At 32.6% G+C, this 22,180-nt stretch overlaps 1 protein-coding gene across 4 annotated transcripts in view; it reads right to left on the bottom strand.

Annotated features, from left to right (window-relative positions):
- The window catches only part of raw (NDT-like domain-containing protein raw), a 249,203-nt gene that overhangs the window by 31,541 nt on the left and 195,482 nt on the right, over positions 1–22,180 (bottom strand). For 3 of the 4 annotated variants that reach the window (XM_088224191.1, XM_088224192.1, XM_088224190.1), the window contains exon 5: positions 19,160–19,281. In XM_088224191.1, the coding sequence (XP_088080317.1) occupies positions 19,160–19,281 (122 nt within the window). Of the gene's footprint in view, positions 1–1,756; positions 2,038–6,931; positions 7,067–19,159; positions 19,282–22,180 lie in introns of those variants that run through there. The other variant, XM_088224193.1, reaches the window with a different exon arrangement.

The raw sequence follows: 22,180 nt of genomic DNA, 5'->3' as shown, positions 1-22,180 counted from the left end.
GACATGTCAAAAGTCGGAATAATCGGCGCGCGTGCATGAGAAGATGTATTAATGTAGAAGAAGCGAGATCTGTATACAAATATAGAGTAATGTGGCGTTCTATCCTCTCTGCCTACCCTTACGGGGAAACGGCGTGATGGTTTGTTCGTTTGTAATATTGTAAATATTAGTAAAATGGGTGCGTATACTTCGACAATAGATTTTATTATATTTCATTAATTCATCGTCTTACAAAATTACCTAGTTCAGATGTTAGATAAACCAACAGTAAACACAATTTTATTTCGGGAAATAACAAGCCTTATTTTATGTTTTTTTTTGAAAAAAAATAAGTATATACAGTATTTATAAGTAATACTGTAATATTTTTCTGTATAACAGATTATATGGAGTTTTTTTTCTTAGTACTGTGTTTTTTCGTACAGTACTTCACCTCTAATGTGGCGTGGAGTTACAAAAAAAAACAATAATTACTACTACTACTACTACTACTACCATCACGCCATTTCCCCGTAGGGGTAGGCAGAGAGAATGGACCGCCACACACGTCTATCCTGGCATACACTCCTAGCCTCTTCCACATTCATACATCTTGTCATACATGCCCTTCGGTTCTGTCTGCTTTTGACATGACCAGACTTAAGATTTTGGTTTATCTGATCATGCCACGTCTTCCTTGGTCGTCCTCGTCTAACGTTGCCGTTCATTTTTGCCATATATACTTGTTTTACCATTCTCTCATCGTCCATTCGCTCTACGTGACCAAACCATCTCAGAGACCCTTTTTTAATCTTATCAATTATACTTGTCTCAGATTTACACTCTCTCCTGATTTCATCATTCGTAACCCTGTCATACATTGATTTGAAATTAAAGAAATTAGGAGTTAATGCTAATTACATCGTAATAGAGGACGAAAATTTGGTTTCGGCATCGTAATAATTCAATTTCATCATATTTGGAGTTAGTTTGTTTACCTCTCGCATACTGATTTGGAATGTGTAGTGTTTCGAAATTATTTAATTTCTTACGAAAATAAATATTTAAAGAACACACTTCATCGTTGCGTAACTAGGCGAAATTAACTTTAACGAAACATCATTTTACTAAACTTGTGGAATTGAACTGGACGTCTTTGAAGAAATTTATAATTTATTTACAAGATTTAACTGACCGCATTAACGAATTCCGTATTTATACGTATATAAACGCTAAAACATGGAAAAATTTACGATAGAAGTATGCAATAAATTGGTCGCTCAGTTCAATAAAGAAGTGCAGTGCTACGGGAAATTGTATACAGACAATGTTTTCTTACACGCGGTAAAAATTAGAGCATTTCATTGTACGACGAAGTATGAAAAAATAATAAAAATGAACTAAGTAGGTACTTTGAAACGACACATGTTCTTGTGAACAATGACCAACTAATTATAGCGATGTTAAGTGTTGTGATAGATTTCCTGTTTCTGCATAACCATTTTTTTTTCCGACGTTTAGCGTATTTTGACAACTACGGGGTACTCGTGACGTCACGGGCGGAGCAATTTCAAAATTACAAAATCTTAAGAAATCTTTACAAATATACATATATGTATATATTTTCAAACCACTGCTTTTATAGAGCGCATGAACCTTCCAAGCGGTAGGTCAGTTAAAATGGCAAAAAATACTGTTTTTTAAATTAATAATAACATATTTAATATTCAATTCAATAAAAAAATAAAATATTAACTATACAAACTTTTATACTTACTTTTCTTTGTGCATCCCATTTTCGTGCGGTTTCTCGAACACACTTGTATAATTAATTTTATGGAAAAAATATTATTAAACACTAATTTGTACAAAAATATATCACAGACTTTGTTATTATGCGAGAAGACTAATTTTAATCGAGTATTCCGGTCAAAATATCACAGATTTCGTAATAATTATGAATAATCTCACTAGGAATGTATTCGAACTATAGTTCCAACACGAGGAGAACGTTTACTAAACTTTTTAAACATTGTTCCAAATCTCACAGTTCCAACACTGAAAAACACAAAATGGCGGAAAATTGTTAAGAGGGTCCTTACCAATGATGCCGTTTCCCTACTTTATTTTATTAAAAAAATACACTGGCTGTGCAGCGGATAGCAACTTATTTAACACATTGTTATATATAATATTAATCTCATGTTCATGGCAATCATGTTCAATTGATTAATTAAACTTTGCGTTACGTGAAAAATAAATAAACAAACAAATGAAATTTATTATTTATTACTTATTTATGCATACATAATATTCATTAGTGACATTTTTTGTAAAAATGTTTTAATACTAAGATGTTTACACGTTTTATTTCATTATTTGGAGGTATTTAATAATATAGAATACGGTATTTAGACTGAAGTTTATGTTTACGTTAAAAGGAGGCGTTTAGTAAAAAGTGACTAAAAAAAGCGTGAAAAGCCCACTGGCATACATAAGAAATAGACACATTACTCCTATACTAGGACTCTCTACTCTTAGCTACATCTAAGATATAGCAAATATTAGGTTGCCCTCAAATTGAAAAAAAGATAAAACAAATCACGATACACATGCAATCATTTATATTTATTTATGAGTAACGCATAACCATCGATACGACAAAAGCTGGCAGTTGTAAAAATTTTGAAAATGTGTTAAAAAATATAAGCAACTACTCATTCCATAATAATATAATATTTTCAAAATATTATATTATCATTGCGTTATCAAGTTTTGCAGTTTGGTAAAAAAAAATCTGGTAAATATTAGGAATCGAACATAATCGAATCAACGATCTAACAAAATACCTTAGCATACAAATTCCATGTAATTTATTTTCAGAGATTGAGAACTTCAATACGAAAAATATTAACGGCGGTAGTCAACTGAAAAACCGGTTACACGGAGAAGATTAGAATTTTTATGTTTATTTTGTAGCTATATAAAATTTCTAATGCGAAAAAGTGTTTATTATGTCATAACATTACATCCGCGTTGTTAATTATTAAATACTTAAATGCGTTTATACTTAAAAGGTTTTTATAATGAAGGATTATCAAAGACCGCACTATGCGCAACAAAAAATGAATGTCCGACCACATTCAAATGGTTGTCAATGAAAATAAGCCGTCTACCGCAATACCGCGAATGAATATTGTTTGTCAACATTGAATCGAACACAAAATTGATATAAGTCTTATTAATAATTGTAAGCACTTTATAAGACGACATTTAACAACTACTTGAGTGAACATAATCGCATAAATATTGCGTTTGTAAAAAAAGACGTAATCCGTCAAATCAATATGCAAATAAAATGTTAATTTTCATCAAAAACAAAAAAACACTGTTGTGATATGATAGTGATTCTATTTTGAAAATTCATCGAACGGAGAATACATTTAAAAAATAAATAATTTTTTAGAGCTAACGCTGGCCACAACTGATAAAAGGGTACTCGCAAAGGTTTGCTTTCGACCTCATAAAGCCTCATCAAGTGAGGGTTTTCACTAGAGCCCGCCCAGGACACTGCAGATTGAACAAACATCTTGCTAGAATAGGGTTGCCATCCGTTCCGATATATCGGGACTGTCACCTCTGTCCCGACGTCCCGATGAAACCAATAATGTCCCGATTTAGAATTACGCTCTTTATAATGCTGTTAATCAACATAAATCTTCTACGGCCGTACTAACTATGAATGTGTAAATATGGTTGCAAATGCTTCCAGCAATTGATGTATTTAAAGAAATTCATTGAAGCTCTGTGAAATATATTTATGTTCAATTTTTTAAATTTAGCGAGTATTTAATTTCCATTCCTACTCATAAAACCACATTGAAAAAAGGAATATAATAGATGTTGGCCTAGTAAAAAGCAACGATAAAAAATGTCGTCTGCTGCCAGGGACTGTAGAATCAATATTGCAGTATTACGTCAATATTAAGTCAGAAAAAAAATATGAATATTAATTGAAGCACCGCATAACATGTAAGAAAAACATATGTATTATATTTCTGAAAAACCATTATAAAATTGTCTTTTTTTGTTGCTGCATATCCCCATTCCAGAACGCCCCGATGAAACCCTAGCGAAATATGGCAACCCTATGCTAGAATGAGGCTTTCCGTAACTTCTAGATGTAGGTTCTTCAGTGCTGATGAGGAAACACCTATGCACATTGTATGTGAATGTGATGATTTACATCTCAATCTCGGGAGACCACTGGTTAAGCCAGAGGACCTTAAAGAACTTGAAAGGAAGTGAACACCTAATATTAAATGTCAAAATATTTACGTTTCGCGACGTATAATCCTGCTGCGCAATCACATATTTGAATTTCACCGATGTAAATACGGAAAATATTCCAAAATTGCTTTTTTATTTATTTATTTATTATTTATCATGCTATTTATTGCATTTAGCCGGCGGCGGCGGTTGGCAAGGCAAATGTCAAGAAAAGCAGCCGCCATAGTAATTGTAATTTAATTTTCACTTTTTTGTATTAGATACTATTTGCAAATGCAATACATTGTATTCTTTTTTATGGTAAACGCCGATTTTTCGCCGGCGAACTGTATTTATTTACGAGGAAAACAAAAAACAAACCAACACGAGCGTTGACTTAGAAATTAGACACGCGTTGACTTATGACTGCGATAAATTAAGCATGTTCATTGTGATCGCTCAAATGCTTAGCATGTTTTTAAACACGTCGATAGTAATTTGTGATTGAGCCACTGGGCTTGTAGGGCGAGAACTATTCACGGGGAGCCGTCACAATAGATCTTCACAGATCGCAGTGACATCAGGAGCTTGTATACCACTGACCCGCACCTCTAAGAATAAGAATAACAGTGGCTTCTTTTCACCAATAGCAAGAATGCTTAAGCTTTACGATGAAGTGTGCGATGAAGTTAGTATCCAAAGACAGCTCGGTTGATGTTTAGCAAAGACAGTTTTACAAAAAAGAAACAATAATCTCACTTTTGGATAGATGCAACTTAGACCGGTTGTTTGGTCATTAGTAATTGTTAAGAATCATAAGAAATAGTTAATGTTATGAAAAAGTAATACAAAAAATATCGTGCTTTTTAAAATTGTTACTATTACTTTCGATTTTTAACTATTACTAACGATCAAACAACCCGGCCTTAGGAGTCTGTCAATATCTTGTCTTTTTGGGATTTTTTTTTTGTGAAACAAGTGCCATTCAATCATAGAATTAAGAATAGTCCAGAAGGATCGTAGAATCATATTTGAATACATCGGACTGTGTCCAATAATTCCCCCACTTAGACAGACTTTCGCCGCGCGCATACGTTAAGTCGCTGGGTAATGTTGCTTGATGGGAAAAAAATTAATCATAACACAAATGTAAGGTAAAAAAAGCAATCTGTTAATTTCTCTAAGATTTTATAGTGCACGCGGAAACATTGATTGACACAACAGATTAGATAAATAAAGGGTCATTTAATAAGAGTAATTGAATTTATGAACTTTGAACTTAAAATATAAAACAAATTATATTTGACACAAAACGGATATTTTTATATCATGTTAAATAATATTTGATGTTTTAAAGATAATGTCGTTCAAATGTCCCCCACGGCGTTGTTTAATCCGAGGTCTAATTTTCATTAGTTCTTTTATTAAATGAGCAAAGTAGGGTAAAAAAAATTCTACCCTGACAATACTAACGGAATTTCCATTTTGTTTCTTCGACAATCTGACAGATGGAAAAATAATTCAATTTTTAAGTAATTAATTTGCTACTTAAACATTCGTTTGTCTTTAAGACCCCAGCAGTATTTCAACACTTTAAAAGGACACAACACGGCATAGTTGAATTCAAATTAGGAGTTGCGTACAAAGAAACTAATGGGGCAAAACGTAAACCTACTCATTTATGAGTAGTTGAGTCGCCTTCTGTTTGATGTGCATATGCGGTTTCTGGACTATTCTTAATTCTATGTATTCAATGTTCCGATCCGCCGGTTGCGAAATAATAATGTGCTGTTCCTCGATCAACACAGCACAAACTATGGCTTGCATGCACCCATGTCCCGATTGTGTCGTATTGTAAACTCGAGACAAGATCTGGACTTTTTTGGTGTAAGTCTTTATAGATTTAAAAAATCACTAAGATAGACCGGATCTTGTCTTAAGGTAGTATTTTTTTTTGTTCTAGCTTTAATTTTATTTAGTTGTATTTTATTTTATAAGTGCATGTATTTATTATAAGAAATTGTATTTACCAGTGTTAAAATGGACTGCATAAGTCCGTCAAATAAATAAATAAAATAATTATCCTTATGTTGTTTATAGTTTAATGTTGTTTTGAATATAATTTGTATATCTTATTAATTATTTACTAATCATATTCCAACACCCATAAGTGTCAATTTAATAAATATATCTATCGATATAAAATAAATCAATTTAAAAAATGTATATAAAAAGATTTGGAAAATTTAATCAATCGTCAATCCACATATACAAACAAAGAAGGGCTGAGTTTCGAAACAACTGAATAACTAGATTTTACAGGAAAATGGCGAAATGTCAAAAAGTTTTCAACACAGAAGCCAAGTAGTTTTAAAAGCTCGTTATGTATTCGACATTCCAAAAAAATACCCAAAATATATCGCCTAATTAATCAATACAAACGTGGGTCGAGCACATTGGTAAACACTTTATCTACACTTCGATGGCGGACTGTTAATGTTTATCACGCGAAATAAAAACATACAAGATATCCCACTCAGCACCGAACACAACACAGACGCACACGAGCGGCCTCCAACAACCGCTACCGCTAACTAAAAACAAAAACGCTTTGTAATTCAAATTCAAATTCAAAATACGCGTGGGGAACATAAAAAATAAAACTTAAAACTCAGGTAGGTACCGCGATGAAAAAATACGTTTGTGTTCGACTTTCAAATTCGGCGCGCGACACAAACGATTTCCCGCGAGTTTACACAAACAAAATTTGAACGCAGCCACCTCGCTCGGCTGCCAACTCCGATTGAGCGGATTCACTAAGTCCCGCTGACTTTTATGTTTCCGATGACGGCTTAAGAACGTCGACATTGGTACAAACAACGACATTGGCATAAATAAAACTATACTACAGATTCCGTCGTCACTGGTCCGGTAATTATAAATTGTCGTATGAGTGACTGCTGCCAATGGCACCGCAGATCTTTGTCGTTCGTGGGAAACTGGCGATTTTTCTAACTGTGAAAAAACGTAGTTATACCGGGAATTTGCTGTTGCTTCGAATTCCTGAGGACAACTTCCAGACCTAAACATATGGGTTCTATAATAATATTATGATTAATCATTCTCAGAATTTTTCGGTTTTGACTCTAGAGTATGGTCATACCATTGGCACACCAAATTCAGTGTATCTTGATCATAATATGTTCAATGATCAGGTGATCAGCCTTACGCTGCAGGTGACAATAATTATTGCAATATAAAACCACCCCCAGAATCTTGAGACCTCAACCATAGACGGTGGATGCACCAATCACGAACTTCTACACTACGGGGCGGACGTACCAAACACTTTTCCAAGATTGTGGTAGTTTCATATTTTTTAAATTTTAATTTATCGTTTTTCTTCATACAGTAAATAGCATAAAAACATAACATGAAATTGGGTAAAATAATATATAAATAAATCCCACATAGGCATAGTCTGTGCGTGGGTATACTGATTTAATCAGCTTTACGTTACAGCACGATTGTATGTACACATTAAAACATACACACATAGATACATATATGTAATATGTATGTATGTATAAATTATAAATCATTTATTATGCCCAATGTCCAGAATGTTTAGATACACAACTTGGAATTCTTTGGGATAGATCTCCCGGCATTTCGTAGATCTCTTCGCCTCTAAAACAGTGTGGGATGAAGATGGATTGGCATGGGTTAGCTCGAAGTCTAATATATAAATCGTGATTTAATACATTGTATATCATTATTTTTTTGCCTTTGCTTGTCTTAGCTAAATAATTTTGTGTACTCTTTTCTCAGTTTCTTGTACATATGTTACATCATCTAACTCTTGTAATTGGCTTGGGCCATATATATATAATAAATAAATACATTTACACACACATGCACATATATACGTACACAAAAATACACAATGCACAATATGAATATTGTAGAAAAAGTAACAAAACAAACTTATTTTACTAGCAATTTAGCTAAAGTAACTAAGAATATATTTTTTGATTAACCTGTTGATTTTTTATTTCTGTAGAAATGAGTGAATTTAAAACATGTTTATAAAAAGTCGGATAATGGTCAGTTAGATCAATTTTCAATGTGGCTGATTTGGGAAAAAAACCGTTAACAAAATGTGATCAAGGCATGTATCTGTCAATTATTTGGTCTTATTGTGTAATTAATATACGATAAAAAAAACCTTTAACATAAAGCATACTTAGGTATTCATTTCCAATTGAGTTTTGTATTGTATTTTGTATATTGTATAAGATCTTTAAGAACAAATGAAAAATTGACGCTTCCCAAATCAGTGTCTCTAAAGCTAGGGTTTCCTAGGATAGCGGTGCCCGTATTTTAACGGCCGTAGTAAACGGTGATGCGGTAGACAGCCGTCGTAACGTCGACTAGAGAGTGGTTTCCTAGGGAAACGGTGTTAAATGGTGTTGATAACACCGTTTTCCTAGAAAACCACACTCTAGTCACCGTTACGACGGTTATCCACCGCATCACCGTTCACTACGGCCTTTAAAATACGGGCACGGCTGTCCTAGGAAACCCTAGCTTAAGGGATTCTTGTAATGAGGAAGTTCAGTGTCCTTTTTATTTTTTTTTATTTGTTAAAAGACTATTAAACTAAGCCAAAAAAATATTATTTTTTTTACTTATCGTATTATCAGCGCTATGATTTTTTTTAAAGTTTTGTATTTCTAAAACTACTCCGCATGTCACGTCAGATTTTGTTCCCTGTTAGTTGTTCCCATTGGTTCATTTACGGTAAACCAACCGGATATCCTTCCCAACTCTCGCATCATTGGTTGGTTCATATGAACCAGTGATGTCAATCAAAGTAGTGCGTTTTTATTAAAATACATATTTTTATTTTTTTCGTACATTTTCAATAAACTTTGCCGTACAATTTAATGATCTAATTTTTACCGCGCGCAAGAAAACATTTTTGTATCCAATTTCCCGTAGGGCTGAAGTTCCTCATTCATTTATTATGTTAAATCCCAACACAGGACCCTTGGCCTCAGAGTTTGGGATAAGTTATTATTGTTTTTTTTAAAAATATATATGTATTTGTATGAATAATAAAGGCTTTACTATCTAGAGATGGTGAACGATAAATAGTGAGTATTGAATATTTTTTTTCCATTTTTAATCAAAATTATATGAACGGCATTGAGTAATAAAATTTTGGTGAAGTTAAATGAATATTATTGGTAATTTCACACACTGAACGCTCTTTATACGCCGGGACACACATTTTCAAAAAATATTGGCCAAAATCAAACCAAAAACTAGCATTGAACTAAGTTTCAATCAATTGAAATTAACTAAAGCATTATGAATGTTTACAGCTTCGCATTTCTGCATCATATATTGATTACCACTAGTTGAGAACACTTCTTTGTGAGTTTTAATCTTTACAAATAAATTTATCAGTTTTGTGTCCTCAAAACTATAATTCATCTCCACATCACACTTGTATATTACTGATAAACTTTAAGTTGACGGCAGCTGTCAGTTACATGACATACTGTAACGGAAATGAGAACGAAACGTGACGTTCAAAATTAAGAATACATGACGTCATTAGTTAATTTTTGATAAAGCATTAATTCAACAAAATGTCAGTAATGTTAATTCTCGTTCTGTGGTTGAATATAAATAAAAAATCTTTGTTGTAGGCTAAACTTGCCACATCTACCCAGAATGATCAAACTTGTTAAATAAAATTAGGAAATGAATTATTTTGGTTGTAAATGAAATAACTTCACAAATTGATTAAACAATAAATAATGAAATTCAAAAAATTCCTTACTAAATTCCCTAATTAACCATTTTCTTGGCAATGTTTCCTACAGTATACACATGATCTCATTTGTTCTCATTAAAACATGAGTAAAACAGCATTCAGTTAAAACTGATTTACCACATTTTTTATTATTTACTGCATTATTATAATTCGTATAAACTTTAGATTAATATATATAATTAAGATTAATTAATATATAATATAATATATATATTATTTGGGATTCTGAAGGCTTTTTAACCATCAAATAAAAGTGTTTAACCATATTTTTTTAATTCTGCAAAGATAAGAGTTAAATCAATCTGGATATCTATCTATTGTATTTATTTGTTTGCTTTTTCTTTTATTATTTCGTTTCAAGTTTTATGTTACTGTTTTATTCTTATTCTTGTTCTTAGAGGTGGGGGTCAGTGCTATGCAAGCTCCTGACGTCGACTGTGACCTGTGAAGATCTATAGTGACGGGTCCTCGTAAACAGTTCTCGCCCTCCAAGCCCAGGTCTATAAAGAGCCTGGCTACTGTGCAGACGGCGAGAGTTTACATTTTGCTAAATCTCCCCCTCCAAACCCAGGTCCAAAAAGTATCGGGCTATTAAGTAAGGGGTGAGCTATTTAACATCCTCGGGTTTAACCAGTGGTCTCCCGAGAATTTATTTTTCTTTTTCAATTTATTTATTTTATAAACGTTTATGTACATTACAAAATATGTCAATGCATACATAACACGAAAAAATTAAAAGTAAAATTTAAATATACAAATATGGTAAAATAGAAATACCCAGCAATTATAGAGAAAGAATGCTTTCCTCTCTAAACTTTTCACTAATATGAAAGATGTCGATATCCGAAGAGATGCGGTTGAGTAAAGACATTGCTCTTCCTACTGGCATTACCATCGGCAGGTTGGTTCTGCAAGCAGGAAAATAAAACAGCTTGAGCTGTCTATGTCTAAGGTAGTCATTAGGAACACAAAGAAAAATACTCTCCATTACACCTATGTTGATCGTAATGCTACGGATCAATCGGAAAAAATACATAAGCAAGTATGCATTTCTTCTTTTCTCCAAACTATTGTAGCCAAGCATTCCCAGTATGAAGTCAGACGGGTTCAACCACGGATAATATCCGCACTCCCTTAAGTAAAGATACCTCAGAAATTTCTTCTGAACCATCTCCAGTATAAGAGAGTACTTCAATTCGTGAAGTGCCCAGATCAGAGATCCACGCTCAAGTCTGCTTCGCACCAATGAGTTATAAAGAAGCTTTGGAACACGAGTATTCAAAAACACTAGCTGTTCGGAGAACAAATCCCAACATTTTGCGCGCATTGTCACAGACAGTGCCTATGAGAATGAGAATGAGGCTCCTTTTATGATGTAAAGCATCACATTCACATAGAATGTGTATAGGTGTTTCCTCATCTGCACTGCAGAACCTACATCTAGAAGATTCGGAAAGGTTCATTCTAGCAAGGTGTTTGTTCAATGTGCAGTGCCCTGGGCGGGCTCTAGCGATAACCCTCACCTGATTTCGGCTGAGCTTTGTTAGGTCAAAACCCACCATTTTGCAAGTACGCTTTTATCAGTTCCTTCGAATGGTGCTGACCAGGTACTTTTTGCCAGAGCATCACGGTCTGCTTCCTGGCCCATGACCTAAGCTCATGACGGGGAGCACATTTAGGCAACCCACAGTAGGGTCCAGGGCCTATTGGGGCTGTCTCAGCTCCCAGCCTTGCCAATTCATCAGCTGCCTCCTTACCGTCGATGTTTGAGTGTCTAGGAACCCAAATCACTGTATACCTAAAGTAAAGTTGTATATTTCGTTACAAGTTACAATTTGTGTTTAAAATGGATTTTGTCCGCAAATCTGTAAAATTAGAATTAAATTAAAAAAACCTAATGACTTTTTAAATACAATTCTAAATTTTGCATGTTACTTTGAGCAAAGGTAAATAAACCAAAATAAATATAACGTAATGAAAACAAAAGACTTATGTAATTTCGGCAAAAATATAAAAAGCTTTGTTAGAAGGGAATATTGAAGTATAGGCATTTGCCATTCTCTGTCGTTGGCTGGTTCAAATGCCTTAAACATTGTACACAAAGCGTTTGAGTACATATTCACGATTCTGCCTATGTTTGAACATCCATAGTTCTCATTTTTTTCCTTCTTTGAGCGCATAAACGTGTTAATGATGGGTCACGATTTCCTTCTAAATATCAATTAACTTGGATATCCAAAAAACATTTATTTTGATATAGAAATAAAATACGAATGATGCATAAATCCACAAATTTGAATAAAACCGGTTTTTATCGCTTATGTGACATTCGAGACTGGCTATTTATTGTAAAAAATAATCATGGAATTTAATAGTTTATTTTCGCCTAAAGAACCTTTTTACGAATTTGTGGATATAAGTATCACTCGTATTTTACTATAATATATTGCAAAAAACTACGACGAATAATTTTCACTAAAATACTGAAATGAAATTGAAATATTACTAAAGTTATTATCTCATTATAACACAAATACACACCCTCACAACTCTACACTTACTCTCATACAAATACACACAAACACACCCTATTGTTGTACCACAATTTTATATGTATGATTTTTAACATTTTTTTATTTGTTTATTTTTCCATACACATATTATTTACAAAGAGATATAATTATTTAATACATCTTAAAATTAAGCTATAACATAAATTTGAAAAAATGCTCACAAAGACTTCAGCGTCTGAGCGTGGGCCATTCTTTTTTTAAATTATCAATAAGTTTATAGCATATAAATACGGTATGACATGAACATGAAAAAAAGAAAAAGAAAAGAAAAAACAAATTAACATATACGGATATTACGAAAACATAATTTATTTGCAGAATGCATTTATTTTTAATTTTAGTTAATTTTTTAAAGAATGTGTCTATCTGTTCCAAAAATCTTCTATATTACAACAGAAATGAAGAATATTTTAGAGAAGGTAATATAGAAGTCTAGGCATCTACAGTGCTTATGACCTGTCATTGACTAGTTTAAGTGGCCACTTTACACAATATCCCTTCAATTATTTCATATGTTTGTGAAGTTAAAGAGCTGAAACCTTTATTTTGCTATGTTATGTTGTGTATATTGTATGATTTTTATTTAGAAACTTCGCTGGTCTGTCTTTAAATCTTATCTTTAATATGTTATTTAATCATTGTTGACTGTTTGTTTCTGTAAAATAAATAAATAATACATCTGGTTTAGTTTCCTTTTTGAGAGAAAATCGAAGAATAGAAAGCGAAATATTAAAACTCTTCTTAATTTCATTCTTGGACCGTGTTATTTAGAAACCCTGAAAAAATTACGATTCTGTGTATTGTACATTTACAATTATCACAAAGTATCCAGGAATACTAATGATCACTAATTAGGACGCTTAGTGAGTCACCTGAGAATTCACAAATACAACACGTGACACATAAACAAAAATATATTTAAGAAGAATCTAGAACATCAAGAAAATAAATCAATGTTACTAACTGATTCATGGGTTTATTGCGAAAAAGGCTACCGATAGGCACACCTAATGTTATTATTGTAATTTATCAAACGATACGATTCCGAGAGCCTGTGATCAGTAAATTGTAAATTCTATTAAGTTTTTATACGAAAATCAGTAATCTTCTAGAATACTATTTGAATCAAATAACCTGTTTCTTAATCAAAATTTACTATAACGTTTAGCCAAGTAGCCAGACAACAATAATATTATTAACATTGTATTTGCACAGTGCCTCTGGATTTTAATTGATTTATTATTTATTTATTTATTACACGGTACAAGTTCCTTTTACAATATAAAATATAATGAGTATAGATAGACAAAATACAAATCAATATAAAAACATGAATACATAGTACATTTTACAATAAAAACAAAAATAACAAAAAAATATATATACAAAATATGTACGTCAGCATTAAAAAGATGTAAAAAAGTCGGTATATTATGTATATAAAATAAGTTAACAGTAGTTCGTAAGCGTTTGGCGGCCTCCGTGGTGTAGTGGTCAAGACGCTTGACTCACGCACGGAAGGTTCCGGGTTCGATTCCCGGTGAGAACACAAAAATTTAAATTAGATTTTTCTCAAGCCTGGGTGTTCTGTGATGTAATTCACCACTGTAATTGGGCCTCCTGGCCTGTTGTGGTGCAAAAATAAAAATAAACGGCTTATGCAAATTAATCGTTGGTGTACCAACAAGTTCTGTAGAACATAAAAATATTTATACAGAGATGATTTGAATTCACAGAGACTCAAGTTAAAAATGACGATTTGAGAGGTTGTTCCCTAGTCTGCGTATACGTGGTTTAGGTGAGTGAAAATGAGAGTTGGTTTGAGAAGGGTGAAGGGTGAATTTGAGAATTCAAATTTGATGATTTTATATAAAAATGTTAGCTCAGTTATTGTCCTAAGATTATAAAATTTGCAATAGTTTTTATCGAAACAACTTCTGTTAAAAAAAATATTATTAATTTTTAACGGTTTCCTTCTCCGGAAAATAACGATAGGGTCCATCTATAGCTAGCGCATTATTACTTTGGGGTATGGACTAATATTTTTTATATATTACTAGCGGACCCGATAGACGTTCTCCTGCCAGAACGTTGGCTTGCCTTGGAAAAATACTTTTCATTAATAAGTAGGTACCTAGGTACTTGTTTATGATTGAATTCTAAAACATTTTTTTTAAATATTCTAATATTGAATTTAAGTTGGTACCTAGGTACTTGTTTATGATTGAATTCCAAAACTTAAAATAATTCATTTTTAAATATAAAATTCTTTTTGCAAATGTCGAACTCAGCTTTCCTCATCAACACCAGAGGTGCACTTTATTAATGAATGAGATTTTTAAAATGTATTAATTGTCAGTTAATATTATTTTAGTATTAACAAAATCCAGTAAAAATAAATAAATCGGAAGAAATTATAAGGAGTGTTAGGAAAAAATTTGATTGGGATCTATAAAAAGCGAATGTTATTTGTAAACATTCAAAAACAAACTTTTTTAAAACACAAAAAACAACATCTTTCCATTTTTTTGTCTATGCATTCTCGTTAAATATAACCCTGGTAGGTCGATGAAAAAAAGATTTATGCTTCTAACTTTTTTTTACATATTCGATTGAAAAATTTAATATCTACGAACACGCGCAGCGCAAAGGTCTACATTTCTCTGAAAACCGCACGTACATCGGTTAAGTCGTTTAGAAGGAGTTTAGTGACATCATACGCACAGAAGAATTATGTATATAAAGATTAGCACCGCAAGTGAACGCACTGCACGTTTTTGGTTTAATCGCTTCCGTTCGGGAAATTTCGACCTCACCAATGAACCGTAGAAGAACGGAGACAAAGGTTGAAGATGAGGAATTGAAAGCGATATTAAGCAGTTCCATCTCAAACTACGATTAAGCTAGCACCAGCTTTTAACGTGAGTGACAAAACAATTTTAAGCCAATTGACCAAGTCGGCAAAGTAAAGAAGCTTGAGAAGCGGGTACCCTATAATCGGAATGAATGTCGCGTCGATGCCTGCATCGCTTTGCTGAGCCGACACAATAACGAGGGAAGTCGGAGTCGGATCGTTACTTGGGATGAGAAATGGATACAAGGTATAAAGAATGAATGTAATTTTTTTGGCGTTTTAAACTAATAAGGGCATCTGACGGTAGTTTATGCGATCTACATTTCTGTTCAATAAAATTTGACATAAAGGCTGTACCTTCCAAGACTCTTGAACAAGAAAAAAAAATACGTACATGGGATTAAGGGTGGATGTCAGTTAATTACTGGAAATAAAGCTTTATCACTGGAAGAGCGGAGGCAGCGTGGTGACTTGATTGAAAAGTTCCAAATCTTAACTGAGCAATATAATGTACTCGAGTTGAAATCAATGTTCACTATGAATGAAAACCGCCATATCAGAGGTCGTTCATTGAAACTCAACACTATCCCTTCTCATCCAGCCCCAGGAAGACCTCCCGGACAAACCGAGTTGTGGAGAAAAGGAATGGCCTTCCCGAGAAAGTGATTGGTGCTAGTTCAGTTGATGTTAACTAGATGCACACAGCAATTTATAATGTTTAATAACCATGTACACCAGGGGCACATATGCACAGCTTACCATTATATTTTCGATATAAAATTTCTGAATAAAATATTAAACTACAAAGTAGATACTAACCTCCTAAATAAAATACAAATAAATGCGGGATTGAGAACACTCAGACATCGGGAAATATTTAAACTGCCTTTGTTTTCAAATAATGCTACATACCACACACCCATGGCCCGCATGTGTCGGGAATATAATATATATATTCTCTCAGCTTTTGCGAAAAATCTCGTAGGAATAAATCTTATTCAATAAGTACACATGTACAACTTATTTTTTTATTGCATTGTATCCTATATAAAAAAAATATGTATTTACATTTTTTTTTTTGCACCACAACAGGCCAGGAGGCCTAATTACAGTGGTGAATTACATCACAGAGCACCCAGGCTTGAGAAAAATCACATTTTAATTTTTGTGTTCTCACCGGGAATCGAACCCGGAACCTTCCGTGCGTGAATCAAGCGTCCTGACCACTACACCACGGAGGCCGCCATATTATAACTTAATATATAAATCTATTTCGTGTAATTATATAATTGAAGTATGAATATGCATGTAAAATTGTATTGACGAATGCTTTCAAATTGTATGTTTCTAGTATGTATCTTTGTTGAATTACCTAATAAAATAAAATCAAATAAATAAAATAAATTAATAAATAAATATTTGACTGACCATAATAATGTTTTATTGTAACTTTATTTACAGAAAAACAAATAAATAACTACCATTTATTTTAATTTTTCCGCGTGTACAATTAAATTTTAGAGAAATTAACAAATAGCTTTTTTCTAAAATATAATTATCTTTCGTTTGTGTTATGATTATATTTTCGCGATCTGGAAACATTACGAGGCGATTTCACGCATGCGTGCGGCGAAAGTGGGGCAAAGTGGGGGATTTTTTGGACACAGTCAGATATATTCAAATATGATTCTACGATCATTCTGGACTATTCTTAATTCTATGGTTACAGCATTATAGTTATGCAAAGCACCCGGAATTCATTTCAAAGGAAAATGTGACGTAAAATTAGATATTTTTTTGATTTATTCAATTTGTTTTTGTTTTCTTTTATTACCGGCGTGTTCTATTTTAAGTGTTTTGAATTTGTAGCGGACGTCAGCGTCGCGCGTCGGTAGATATTATTGGATACCAATTTCAATGTAGTTCCGGTATCCATGCTGATATTATGCACTTACTTAACTATGCTTTTTAAATAGAATATTCCCCTATCCCGTCAGTACTACATTCCTCAATTCAATATGTACAAAAATACATTGCAATAGAAGGAACAATTAATAACACTTATATAAATAAATCACGCGCATAAATTTTATATTTGAAGCACTAACTTTGTGGTTATTTATAACAATAAGATAAATTTATAAAAGTTTTGTTTTTAATCGGGTTGTGGTCCCGTGGCTAGTGTTTCGAACTCACAGACCAAAGTTCCGTGGTTCGAACCACACTCTACGCCAACTTGATTCCATTTTCTGATAGTGAGTTATTTAGAACTCGTTGAAAATGGCCCTCAAAATTAAATATTTGGGTTAAGATAAGAACGCAAATATTTGTTCTAAAAAAAAAACACTTTTTTAATATTTTTTCTAGCGACCGGTTTCAAAGCTACACAAGCTTCTCTATTAAGGTATACTTAACTAATGAATTCAATCACATTTAATTTTCACAGAAATTACTAAATATTACATCGATATGCGGGGTAGAAGTAAAATGGATTGTCTCATTCTCCCAAACCAATATTGAACCACCTGCTCCACAAACGTATAGTTTGTGTTATGTTTTTGTTCTTTTATTGGGCGTTTTATAATGTAAATAGATTGAAATACAGATTAGATAGATTGACTGAAAAAACATCACCTTTCTCATCTTTAACCTCTCCTCTTTTCCTCTTTTTTCATTTTTCCCACTGAGCAATAGTATTGATATACAAATCCAGTTATTCATATTTTCATATATCTTTCGCGTTTTTTATTTTTATTTTCTATTGAAAATGTTTTGTAACTTGAATTGTAAAAATTAAACTTTTATTTTATTGGTCGGTTGGAAGAAATTGCCATTTGGCAATAGCCCGCCAATGAAAAATTAACTTTATGCACAAAAAGTTAAATAAAAAAAAAATCGGTTACTCTCATACAAATACACACAAACACACCCTTTTACATATATATACGCATGCATACATGGAAAAATGTACAACAATTTAATATGTATGATTTTAAAATTTATTTCAACAGAGGGAAAACGTTTTTGAGAAGGAAATATGGAAGTCTAGGCATTTACAGGGCTTATGACCTGTCATTGGCTAGTTTAAGTGGCCACTTTACACACTGTGTAACATTCACCATTCTGTCCATATTCGAACATCTATATTCCTTCAATTATTTCATCTGTTTATGTTTGTGAAGTAAAAGAGCTGAAACCTTTATCACCCTGTAAATGCCTAGACTTCCATATTTCCTTCTCAAAATCGTTTTCCCCCTGTAAATGCCTAGACTTCCATATTTTCTTCTCAAAAACGTTTTCCCTCTGTTGAAATAAATTTAAATATGAACAACTCCCTAGGGAGGAAATCCAGCCAGTCTGCAAGCATTTGGACATACTCAAACATTGTTGTATGATTTTTATTTAGAAACGTTACTGGTCTGTCTTTAAAACTTATGTATCTGACAAGACGGTTTCGCGGATTAGTGGGTTTTATTATTTTTCCTTTTATATTTTCTGTTCATGTTTACCTTCATATATAAATTTAATCATTGCATACTGTGATTTTCTGTAAAATAAATAAATAAATCAAAACGCTTAATTTTTTGTCTCTATTCCTTTTAAGGCGCAATATTATTAAAACAGTAATTTACTCACCATTTTCATTGACATTCTTAGGGGGACAGATTGTCCGCTTAACTCGAATTTCCGGGACACTCTTGACTTCTGTGGTGGAAGATATTTGACTACAATAAGCGGAAACATCTTTTGAAGATAATCTGAAACAAAAATATTCGTGTTTAATTCTTAGTTATTTATTTTTTACTAGGAAAATCTTTGTGGGTTTTGCATGTTGGTTTGCATGTTGGTTTAATTGGTGTCCTGACGAAGAGACGGGTACGTCTCGAAACCGGTAGACATAGAAAAGTCGGTAAGTGGTTATATACAAATATTAAATACCATTTAGTAAAATGTTTGACCACAAAGTTAATGCTTTAAATATTAATAATAGTTTTAATCACGGTTCATTAACGAAAAAAAATTTTTTTTTATCTATGTACTACTTGTTTTAGGGAATAAATTTCTCTAGATTATGTCGTCTGCCTAACTAGGTATAACCTGTTTTAAGGCAGTCATTTTTATGCAAAATAAACAATAACATGACTACCTACTAGTTAATTAATTATACAGTTGTCCAAAATTTAATTTTAACATATTACAACAGAGACGAAGAACATTTTAGAGAAAGTAATTTATAAATCTAGGTATCTACCTACAGAGCTTATGACTTATGTTACAGTGTGTAAAGTGGCTACTTAAACCAGCAAATGACAGGTCATAAGCCCTGTAGATGCCTAGACTTCTATATTACCTTCTCTAAAATGTTCTCTGTCATCTCTGTTGTAATATGTTAATAATATATTAACGGCTCCCTAGGGAGTTGAATCCAGTCCTTGTCTACAAAAATATGGACAAAATCAAAATATTTTATTTTTTTTTTAAATGGAAAAAGAAATATTTGCGTTCTTATAATTTACGCAAATATTTAATTTTGAGGGCCATTTTCAACGAGTTGTAAATAACTCACTATTAGAAAATGGGAACCAAGTTGGGGTAGAGCGGGATTCGAACCACGGATCTTTGATCCGTGAGTCCGAGACACTAGCCACGGAACCACAGCCCGATTCTGAAAAATTGTTGATGTCAATATATTTAATCAAACTTTTTTTTATTAAATACAGTTTTTTATATGATTTTTCTGTACCTACACCCAGTAACCATTTTTTACAAATTTATTCAATCAAATCCGGGTCATGGTTTTGCAATGTTCGGGTAACATATTGTATGATTGTATTCCTGGATCAGTTAGTGAAACAATATGGCCAATTTTCAGACATTTATTGGCCAATTGTGGATTATTATTGCAAAGAAATTCGCAGTTTTAAGTGTGTTTTGAAATCAAGCGTAGTATTTTAAAACGTGGGCTGGTTTTAAGCAACGTAGGATGTAAAAGAGTTTTGGGTGACAGAAAACATAATAAGTTTATGGTAGGAGTCACCATAAATAACAACTTTCCATTTGTAAAAAAATCTATAAATTGAGGTTAAGTAGGTTTTGATTTAATAGGTATTCAATTATGTAATGTACTACTTTGGCAAAGTCAGTCAAAACAATGTCTCAAAAGACTGTGCTAAAAAATCCCTCGACAAACGCTTTTGTAACGTTATGGTACATTAAGCATAAGACGAGATTCCTTGGTAAGAATTCGTTTGGAGTTTAGTTCCGTTATTTGGTCGCCACATGAGACTCGATACTCTTTGATGGTGGAGAGAGTGCAGAAAAAATTTCTGCGCTATCTGTACCTAAAAGAGTGTGGATATTATTATCCTTGGCTCTTCCCAACCGACTTTTTACTGGGGATGCTAGGCTATCAGTCATTATGGAGGAGGAGGGACGTTCATTTGGGTGTTCACTTTTTCCAGGTGATCGGTGGTCGCATACATAACTCAGAAATTCTGATGGATTTAAGTCTGTTCGTACCTGATAACTATCTTCGACAAAGACAGCATCGATTGTTTTACCTACCGCGATGCAGAACCGACCTGCCAACGGTTATGCCGGTTGGTAGAGCAATCTTGCTACTTAATCGCATCGCCTCGGATGTCGACATATTTCACGACAGTGGGCCTTCCCTTAGGAAAGCACTTTCTAACTTTTAATTTTTCTTTTTACATTTTGTTATATTATTTTAATAACATAACTATCTACTGTAATTTGTGATCTATTATTGTATTTAGAATGAATTGGGTCTTTTTTCTGTAATGTTCTAAATATCTGAATAATTAAATAAATGAAATATTTTTAAATATAGGAATTTAAAACAATATATATATATATACAGATGTATGTAATGTCTTCCATAATATATAAACATTTTTATACAATTTAGGCCTGTTATAGCAAATTACGACTTTTTTTCTTTTTCAAAATAAGAGAAATACACCTAGTCTTCTACATAGACTCGTGCGACATTATAGCTACAAAGAAGTTAACAATATGTCAAAATAACAGAAAATAAATTCTGAAGCATAAATAGGCATAAAACGAGACAATACTAAAACAAGATATTAAGGTTTATAAGCAGAGTTTTTAAAAAAAATTAAAAGACATGATATGATTTATTTATTAATTTATTCGTTTTAAAAATATTTTGAGTTTGTCCAATTTTTCGTAGACAAGGACTGGATTCAACTCCCAGGCGAGCTGGTAATATTAACATATTACAACAGAGATGAAGAACATTCTAGAGAAGGTAATATAGAAGTATAGGCATCTACAGGGCTTATGACCTATCATTGGCTGGTTTAAGTGGCTACTTTACACACTGTGTAACATTCACCATTCTGCACATATTTGAACATCTATATTCCTTCAATTCTTTCATCTGTTGATGTCTGTGAAGTTAAAAAGCTAAAACCTTTATTTATGCGGGTGAGATTCATCTAATTGAATTATTTCACCTACATACTAGGCAAGGCCTGAAATTTTATTATTTTTTTATTTCTATACTTCTAAATGGACCACGTGGATTTATCAACAATTTTCACCAATCAATTTATCGTAATTTATCAACAATCAATTACATTTGAATACATATTCACTAACATATTATGGCTT

Source organism: Micrasema longulum, unplaced genomic scaffold (genome assembly GCF_059751315.1).
Source record: "Micrasema longulum isolate JH-2025_06_02 unplaced genomic scaffold, ASM5975131v1 h1tg000271l, whole genome shotgun sequence".
NCBI lineage: Eukaryota > Metazoa > Arthropoda > Insecta > Trichoptera > Brachycentridae > Micrasema > Micrasema longulum.
Note: the sequence above shows the minus strand (reverse complement) of the source record. Positions and strands in the feature narration are given on the sequence as shown.